This window comes from Acromyrmex echinatior, chromosome 9 (genome assembly GCF_024713525.1).
Source record: "Acromyrmex echinatior isolate Ae372 chromosome 9, ASM2471352v2, whole genome shotgun sequence".
In the NCBI taxonomy this organism is placed as follows: Eukaryota; Metazoa; Arthropoda; class Insecta; order Hymenoptera; family Formicidae; genus Acromyrmex; species Acromyrmex echinatior.
The window spans coordinates 5957201-5967324 of record NC_141860.1 but is presented as its reverse complement, the minus strand read 5'-3'; the positions used below and the strand labels follow the sequence as shown (position 1 = coordinate 5967324).

The 10124-nt window shown below is 45.2% G+C and overlaps 1 protein-coding gene across 4 annotated transcripts in view; it reads left to right on the top strand.

Moving 5' to 3' along the window:
- Positions 1 to 2274: 2274 nt before the first annotated feature.
- The window catches only part of LOC105151104 (uncharacterized), a 40260-nt gene continuing 32410 nt past the window's right edge, over positions 2275 to 10124 (top strand). For all 4 annotated transcript variants that reach the window (XM_011064636.2, XM_011064635.2, XM_087409606.1 and 1 more), the window contains exon 1: positions 2275 to 9566. In XM_011064636.2, coding sequence (XP_011062938.2) covers positions 7455 to 9566 — 2112 coding nt within the window. In that variant the 5' untranslated portion in view covers positions 2275 to 7454. The remainder of the gene's footprint in view (positions 9567 to 10124) is intronic.

The window sequence follows — 10124 nt, the reverse complement described above, 5'->3', positions numbered from 1 at the left end:
TGGGATCGGATATTTTACCGAAAAAAATAAATTAGGCGTCTGTTTTAAAAACGAGATATAGATTTCTACAAAATACTTATTTTAGAAACAAATATTTCGGTAATATTTTCATTATCCACTGTTACGATAATTCGTATAACGAATATTTAAATTACAAGGGATAATGGAAATTTCGAGATATTTTGCAAAATTTGAAAATATTACAAAAGCAAACTACGTTTATAAAAGTATTTTTTCAAATTGTTTACGTTGGCCGTGCTTACGAAAACGTGTTATTGAGGTGAGCAAGCGTGATGACAAACGCGCATAATTGCAACAACGGCGTATAATCCCGACACATTTTAAAAACAGTGCGAAGACGAGCGAGGTATACACGAGGTATAATGATTACAGTCTCTCTCCACCGCGTCTTCTCGGCTACGGCGGGCATGCGCATAGGACAGCACCTATACAGCCTCGGACGATGAATATTCAGCGCAACCACCCTCATATGGATTACTTCTAGAACAACTCCGGTGTCGCTCGATTACGCATACTTTCAGCAATCCGTATTATAACCTGCCTATAAGCATCCTTCGCTACACGTGATGTGTCGAATCCTGACGTCGTACCTTGAAATCGCAAAGATTCCGTCATTGTGCAATTTAGAGACAAAGAAACAAATACGTTTCGTCCGAATTTTACGATATTTTACGTTATTTCCGAATCTTACCGTTTGATATCAACGTCTAGGTACTAGTAATCAAATGTGCGAAACATGGGGAAACTTAATGAGGAAACTTTGTATATTAGGAATCACTTGAAATTGAGTTTGTGAAACTTTAGGAATTGGATCAAGTCTGGTTAAAATTCATCGTTTGTTGATACATACTTTTGGTAATGAAAAATTTTTTCAAGTAATAAAATATATTCCAATGAGAATATCTTTCGTAATTTTATCGTTAGAATTTAAAATGTTTATGAAAATAGTTAATATTTTGTATATATTTTTTGGAAAGAAATGTAGAGCGATTTCTTAAACTGTTGTACACCAAGTACAAGTAAACTGCGCTACAAGATAGTGATTATGTCGGTACCCGCGCTGTCATGTTCCCCGCATCACGTTGACTAGATAATTCCAGTGTCTCGTTTAATTACGTACGCACGGCTTCGCTTATTGCGTCAATCTGTCAAATTCATGCCGCTCTTATGAGTAATTGTATGTAATGTTCGATTCGCGTCTAACGAACGTCTGCACACGTGTTGCCACATTGAGGTTGATAATCAAGACACGTTAATGACATCCTTAATAACTTTCAAGAGCACGACAGACTCAATTATTTGGTCCACAAGTTCCTCCAATATGTACATATTTACATATCGTCAGACAGATTTTAAATTGAAAGCTGTGAATGAAAATTTTATTCTCGATGTAAAACATGTTGCAATCGAAGAAAATAATTTTCAAATTAATATTGATTCTAATCACGCCGTTAATAATTATCTAACATCTTAACATCTTCTTTTTTTAAGTCTAAAATATAGTTGAGAATTACGAATATCTAACAGAGAATTCCATAGCCCGTTCGCGGTAACACGATCTGTTTAGGAATAAATACAGGGACGAAGAGGGTGCGCGAAGAGAAAGAGCGAGGGCTTCGCCACCCTTCTCTTTACAGCCACCGGTCGTACTTGGATGTCGGTCGTCGGTCGTCGGTCGTCGGTCGTCGGTCGTCGATCGTCGGTCGTCCCTCGTCGGTCGTTGGTGCCGAAGCCGAAACCCTCTCATTCCCGCACCGAACCCTACCACCGCTCGGCGGTATCGCCACCCCCCAATGTCGTAGCACCTCCGCGTCAGAATCCAACCTCTCGTCGTCCCCGCGACCCTCATAGCAACCCTGGTCGAAACCCTTCCTCCCTGTCCCCAGAGCGCCTACGCCTCCCGCGTTGCCCCGGCAACCTCAGCTTGGGGTTGGCCACCACCGCCTCCGTGTGCCGCGGCTCCATTCACCGCGTCCCCTCTCCTCGTTCCTTCTCCTCCACAACGTTCTCCGCCCTCTTCTTTCCGCCGTTATTCCTCATCCTTGTCTTCCCTCTCCTCTACCCCTTCTAACCTTCCTCCACCATCCCCAATACTCCCCTACTACTCGTCCCTCTCTTACCGAGGTCGCTGCTTCGCCTCGGTCCAACCCTCGTCAGTCTTCACCCTTCTACCCTGGTTTCGACCTCGTCTCGACTGGAGTCTGCGAGAAAGGACGAGAAGTGAGGAAAGGGAATGCGTTGGTATAGGTATAAAAGAAACAAGAAGAAACAGTGTAGCGGCGGTGGCAACGGCTCCTCTGGAAGCCAATCGGATTAATGTATCTCGAATAATTCATGCATAATTTTGTGCCATGCGCGAGCGAGGGAATGTGCACATCTTAGCGCTAACTCAATTTCAATGATGATTGTATGATAAAAAAGAAGAAATGGATAAAATTGCAATTTATAAATTGTCTAAATTGTGTTTCCTCCAATGAGGAATAACAGATTGTTGAGTGTGCATATATTGTACTATTGATTTTACAAACGATATTTAACAATACTGCAGTGATATAGCTAGCGTATCTGCTATGATACGATATGCAATCATCTTAGAGAATACACAGATTTGTATAAATCTGTGACAAGATACAATAGTCAGAAACAGGAGAATCGTTCTTGGGGCCAAATAGGTATTGCGTCGCTTTTCGACACGAATCCAACACCGACCCTCTTTTAGGAGGGCTCTTATACTGACGAGTTGAATTCGTTACGATGTTACGCGACTCTTCGATCGAGAGGGAGAGTTCCGCTCTTGTCTGACACTTTTTCGTGACTATAGGTGAATCGAATTGTCGCTGTACTAAAGGCGGGAAGAAGAGATGGGTCTGATTCGATCTTCCGCGTGGAGGACTCGTATGGCCGTGTTGTTGCATACGAAAGAGGGAGAGAAAGGTAGCAGGTCGAAGGGGGTTAAATCGATGGTAAAATCTTGCTTTCTCTCTCCGTGGACGTGGAAGAGAAATGAGAGGCTGCTCTTGACGATTTGTCTCTTGCAACTGAGAGAGAGAGAGAGAGAGAGAGAAAGAACATCCGAAACTTGGAATCGGTCTCCGGCCGCCCTCCTCGCAAATTCGCCAGGTAATTCGATTATATCCGCGCAGCTCGTCCTGCGAGAGAGTCGCGATCGATAATACCCGCGTTTCGCGTCGGATCCTGCCGGTATCCGGTTCTCGGCAGTCGCAAGGTATCAGTTTTCGTTGCGCGTATTTTGACGAAGGCTTCGGAGAAGAGAAGAGAAGAGAAGAGAAGAGACAAACGGTTAGTTCGCGATCAGTGCTCTAGTCATAAATATCAATGCCTCTTTCGTAATCATTCACGGTAAATTGGACATAATATGATAAGCACATTATTTTCCGCAACATGATATATGCAATGATTAATTAATGAGTGAAAATAAATATGCGTTGAATATTATAGAAAACATCTAAGATCCTTGATGTCATATAAATTTCATATAAATGGAGAGCTTTTGATTTTATACAAAGTTCATAGAAATTCTATTTATTTGTTAGTTTTTTAAATTATAATTTGAAATTATTTGTTTGCATGATGATTCAATTATAATTGACAATAATCGATTGATTAAGGCTTCAGATATATGTATTATCAGTGTGAACATATATAGTTTATGTCACGTATACTATAGATTTTCCAGTATTGCCAGTATTGGCAATGTATATTTGAACATGGTCTATTAAATTTTAGAAATAAAATAGTAGCAGAGAATCGAATTTACGTTCGGTCACGATCACAAAGGATGCCGCAAGAAAAAGATTTGATATAAAATAGGTATATACCTTACGGTAGTGTCTCTCGCTATGGCTATCATTAAAATATGTTCCGTCTGGGTTGCTGGCGTTACATGGAAATGCGTTTTATCGGTAACGGTGGTATTCCGGAACAGATAATCCAATTAAAAGCTACATGTACACGAAAATAGGCTCGTTGTTCTCGTATTGTGAGTAAAGGCGACTTTAGACGACAAATGTACGCCAATATTAGCAAATATTACACATCACATGACATGCATAATTATCCATGTAAATGTAGGTCAATATTTAGCGAATATACATAAAATTAGTATATATTAGCCATGTCTTTGAAGCGCGATTGGTTTCTATTCTGGGACCATATTCTCGAAAAGTATCGCATACAAAAATGTACGAAAATATTGTAGTATACGTTATGTATATTTCTCTAGGATTTTCGTACGCGATATTTTTCGAGAAACAAAGCCCTTGAGCGGTAATTGATACACGAGATTGTCTAACTATCAAACTCGCTCTGACACAATCGCGATAAAAAAGCATATGTATGTGTAGTTGTAAAACATTAAGTAAACGAATATATGTCCTTTGTGTAAATTCGAGCTTTCAAGCTTCCTCGCTTTCATCAAACGGTTGAAGCAAATAAAATGATTGATCGTATCGGTAATGAGAACTCTGAAAGAAAATACAAAAAAAAAAAAAGTTTTCATCAACAATTTAAATTTCACGATTAAAATCTATACTCAAAAGTAGAAAGTATATACTCTAAAGTAAAAAGATCACACGGTTATCATGATTATTTATATTTCTACAGTTACTAATACGTATCAATTTCGCGAAAATGAACGTAGTACATCGTATGTCAATTAATTTCGGAACGTACATCGTTTGACATCATTTTGATACTCCGATATTCTGTCGAAATCACAAATTGCAATAATGCAGTAAACGAACAAGTAAACGGATCGAACGGATCGCGTTGTTGCTTATTCTCGTGCGCCTAAAAGTCCGGGGGCGTGTAGATAGCGTGCGACGTACCTGAGAGAGTAATCACGCATAGTACCTACCTACCTACCTACCTGGCTGCTAGCATAGCCGATCGATTACCGTACAGCCGCGCGGTGCACACGCCTGCTTGCCGCCACGTACCGCAACTACGTGACAAATATTATCGCGATCGACCGACCCGCTGCGTTTGATGTGGACGCGTTTATGAAATGCCGACACGCCGATAATCATGCGCGCGACCAGTGCCCAAGGCTAAATCCGATTTGTAATATTAATCTCACAATCAGCGTTGCGCCTCGCTCTCTTTCTCTCCTCTTTCCTCCTCACACATTTTCTCTCACCCCTGCCCTCCCCCTTCTCTATCTATCTATCTCTCTAAAACTTAGCTGTTACTTGTTTTATGTATCATTCATCTATGATACCTATACTTGTACTTTGTATTTTATTTTTTATTTTTTATATTCGCCAAAATTCATTGTATTTTTGTATGTATACATGGGTCCATTTTGTTTTTCTTTGCAATTTTCTTTCATTTTTGTAAATTCTCTCTCTCTCTCTCTCTCTCTCTCTAACATTTTTTAACTCAGTATTTCATAATTACTTATTGTATATCAAGATTTTTTAATTTTTTCTTTATTTTTGTTATATTTCTATATTTATCATTATCCTCTTGTTCTGTGTATATCAAGTATTTAATCTTTAGTACTCACTCTTATTCATTTATTTTCTTTTGTTTTATTTGCTCCAAATTACTTTTGCTGCATCTAGTCATCAAGCTGTGTTACAACTGTATTTTGTACATATTATGTCTTTTTTGAAGAGATAGTCTCAGAGCGTAAAATAAATAATTGATTCATTTTCTCTCTCTCTCTCTCTCTCTCTCTCTCTCTCGACGTAGTTTTTAACTGAGAAATATTCGGATTTTATAAAATTTTTATCATAATTATATTTTTTATTTCGATAAACGAATATTGATTATATATTTTTAAGTTGCATGTGATGTTAATAAAATGAATAAATGGATAATTCAACACATGTTAACAATACTACGCATTACGTGTACGCGTACAAGTATTCAAGATACAAAGTTTATTTTCGCTTTGTCTGTATAAAATTAGTCACGCGGATGCGATGGTAGACGGGAAACGGGTTTGATTAATCGTGAGTATAATTCACCGGAAGCGTTGTTTTTCCGATTGGGATCGTTCTGATTACAGCGCGATGGGGATCGGATGTCAACGATCTACGTTTAGCGCACGTGATAAACAGCCTGAACAAACAGCAGTGAAAAGGCCGCGCTTTTAACTCTGGAGCGCAGAAACAAATCTGCGTCTCTTTGTGGACTAACTTGTTTCGCGCGAGCTGTGGCAGAAGCGTTCTCCAAACACGTTCGGGCGCCATTATGCGGCCAAATGGATCGGTATATTTAGTTGACTTTGGCCCGTATTCAGATCTCGCGCTCCCAAGATCTTCAGCAGCTGGTTGTCGTTGATGTACATATGGCTTCTCAGATTTACGCTGGGACATTTAGTATGTGCTCGCTAATTGTCACGGTCGCGACTGTATATTTCTTCAGACTCACCAATTGTAACATTAGCAGACATTACGTCGTTGTTTCTGCAATCTTTGATCGTTGCCCAACATAGAGTGCTTTCCGTTTGGTGACACAAGTCGACACAAGCATCATTCTACCTTTCGTGATATTCAGTGAGTAACAAAGATAGAACGATCGACACTTGTGCCGACTTGTGTTACTAAATGGGAAGCACTTATAGATGTGAGTTGAAAAAGAAAATAACCGTGAGAGTGATTTTAAAATGCTAGAGATAAATAAGGCTTGAAGACCATATCGGCAAGATCGTCAAAATACGTCATGCCTCAATTATACTCGTACAAAACAGTATGCTCTTACAGAAATTTCTGCGTCTGACGGATATCAGTTGGTATCGGAGACAAACAATTTGCTTATCTTATCGCCGTCGACAGGCGGTACAGTCTCGAACTAGCGCATGATGCGGTGATGATGCGAATGTGGCGAGTCTCTCACGGGGAGGCAAAGCGAGAGATACGCGTGGACGCTCAAATGAGGAGACGACTGTACGTGTCTCTCATCTCGTTGTGCCCCCTCTGTCTCGTTTCCGCCGCCGTCGCCACCACCACCACTCGTACTCGGCCGCGCGTTCCTGTTATCTCGCTTCGACTTCCCTCGCTTCCCCGCCGCCTCGTCCCCTCCCCCGCATGCCGTGCCAACCAACGAGTCGGGGCCGCTTTCGCTTTGTGCGCGCCGGGGCGGCGGTACATCAAAGCCTTCTAGTTCCCGCTCCGGCCTTTGACGGTCGCGTCGCGGCCGCTCGCTCAGTCATCGCTCGGTTGTAGGCGATGTCGGCGCGGCGCGGCGCGGCGCGCCGTAGATGAGCGGATCGCGCGCTCGCGCGCGCGCGCGCGCTCTCGCACGATGAGCGCGGGCTCTCATCAGAGATCAGCCGCGAGTTCGCCATTCACCACGTCCGTCGAGTGGATAGTCCGGATACAACGCGGTACAACGGCGAGTCGGCGATTTTCATTTCGACGCTCACAAAACGCGTATGTATTCGTGTGACTTCGGGGTGACCGCGAATGCGTTTGGATCGTGCGATGCCGTCTCGCGGCGGCAAGTACGCGCGTGTCAGCAAAGTGGCCACCAAGGGGCGCCAAGTGCGCGCTCAGCAACACGTCTCTCTGGAAAATCGAGTTCTTGTAGAAACCGAGGGTACAAGTATGGCAATGGCGACGTCGACAACGATGTTGACGGAGATGACGACAACGACAACGATGACAACGGCAATATTTACGGCGACAACGTCGACGGTGACGTCAAGCGGAATGGTAGTCGCGACAACGAGAATGGACAAGCCCGCGGTAACAACGGCGTGCAACGAGGGTCGATCGCTGTGGACCGGGCGCATGCGCCAGTCCCTGGAGAGCAGCTCCGAGCCAGCCCGTGAAAACTGTACCCCCTCGGTGCATCGTTATCCGGAAAGGCAACGACGACGGAAGAGACACGCCGCGGGGAGGAAGCATCGACCATCAGGGAGAGATACCGAGAAAGCCACCGCCGGCACCTCATGCTCCTCGACATCGTTGTCGTCGCCGCCGGCGCTTTCCTCGCCGTCTTCTTGCGCGTCCTCGCGCCGTTCGAGCTCCCCACTGTCAAGCACCTCGTCACCAGCGCGCTCCTCCACCTCGTCGTCGGTCACGAGCGATCCGCTAGCGATCAAGCCTGCGGCTAGAAGCGAACAAAAAAGAGAAGGCAGCACTCCCGATCATAGCGACGACGGGATTGAGAAGCGGAGGCAAAACGTTGCGGAGACAAGACGAGACAACTCACAAGGTGAGACGACTCATGGAACGATTACGGAGACGACGACGTCGGTGTCGACCTCCTCTTCTTCGACCACTGTGTCTTCCTCGTCGTCATTTCCATCCCCCGTGTCCACGTCCTCGACGTCTTGCCGGACGGCGACGACACCGCGCAGCCACGGTGGCGATCACGGTGGTGTTGCACACGTCTCGTCCTCTTCGTCCGCGCTTGAAAGACTGAGAAGTGCCCTGGAGAATTACGACCGTAGTCGAATCTACCTCGCCCACGTTTGCTACTTGGATTGGCGGGATCTGCCGGGTAAACGGCGTGGCGGCACCGTCGGAGGTCACGACGCGACGCGGAGTAGCGAACGGGTGTGGGTGGTGGGGGCGGCGGATCACGAGGGCCACCATCGGACACGATTGTTGGTGGCCGGCCGCCACTGGCGACCACGTTGTCTACGCAAGGTCAACATGTTGAGCCAACCAGTGGTGTATGCCGGCGGTGGCAGGGGTTCCTTAACTTCCGATCTATTCCTATGGTGGTTCCACCGTGAATTTGCTGTCACGGCGATGGCGATGCATCCTGACGGAGCCGTGCTGGTAGCGGAAAGTGCCGATTACTTGCCACCAGAAGGTGACTGCGTCGCCGCGGACGGTCTTGTACGGCTGTTTATTGTACCGAAGGATTGTATGGAAACGCGACTGGTGGTCCGAGAATTGAGAGTGCGTCTGGCTACCGGTATATTATCGAGAGCACGCTGTGGCGTTTACTGCGACAAATATCCCTCAATTTTGGGTTTGCCCGAGGAAGAGGGCGATAACCGATTGGACGCGTATCTAAAAAAATTCACACTGAAAGAAGCATTCGCGGATTTTCATCGCGCATGGCTCAGTGTTCGATCGGAGACGTTCGCTCGCAGCTGGACGCTGCCACGCGATCGCGAGGATCATCCGCTGGCGGGATGTAATGGCGCCATATTGCCGCCTAGAATCCATCCGGTGGAACAAGAGGAGGATAGAATGCTACTTGTCGAACTGCAGAGTCTCGCCAGGGAGATCGGACTGGAGGTCACCGATGACGAACTCGGCAGTTGGATCCTTGACGAAGAGAGCGCGCTGACGCGTCTTGTTAGAAAAAAAGAACCAGACGAGGAACAACACTGCCGAGTTAAAATCGAGGTAGAGACGGATAGATGGTCGGAGCGCAATGGGGACGAGGAAGAAGATGGGAATGACGGCATTGAAGAAGATGACGGCGAGGATGAACCTACCGCCGAGGAGGCTGTTGGACTTCTCTCAAGAGTGTTGCTCTGGATGGAAAGAGAACCTCTCGATCCGGGACTTCTACTGACGGTCAGATCGATGCGCGATACCGTCGCACTTATGGTAAGCACCGCGGCTGATAAGAGACAACCTCTCGAGAGCCTTTATATCGATTGCCCGCGAAAAAGAGAAACGAATGAAGGAGAATGAAAAGAGACGGCAAAGAGCAGGGAATCGTGCGCGATCTTGCGAATTTATGAGCAGATTGAGCCAATTTTATCGACTGTCACTTGACAAAAAGCGACCAGAGGGTAAGGGAGGTTGAACAAGTGGTGGGTGGGTTGGTTACGCTGCTGTCCTCAAGGAGGACACTCGATTTTGACAATACGTCGCCGACGTTTCGTTCGAGGCGAACGGACGGAATGATTAAACGAACCCTCGAGAAGTACATTCCTCCCTTCGCAATTCCGTACACGATCTTTGCAAATTAACGCTCGAGCTGTTTCTCGATAAGCACTCTTCGATAAGCTCCCTTTTGGAGCGAATCGAATTGGATATCGTGTTTCTTTCGTACGAGAATGAACTGTAAATCCTTAGCGGTGTATCCTTGCACCTTTTACGTCGTTGACGTTATCGCCTGAACGCACTCTTGCGATTCTCATTCAAACGTATTATGTACAC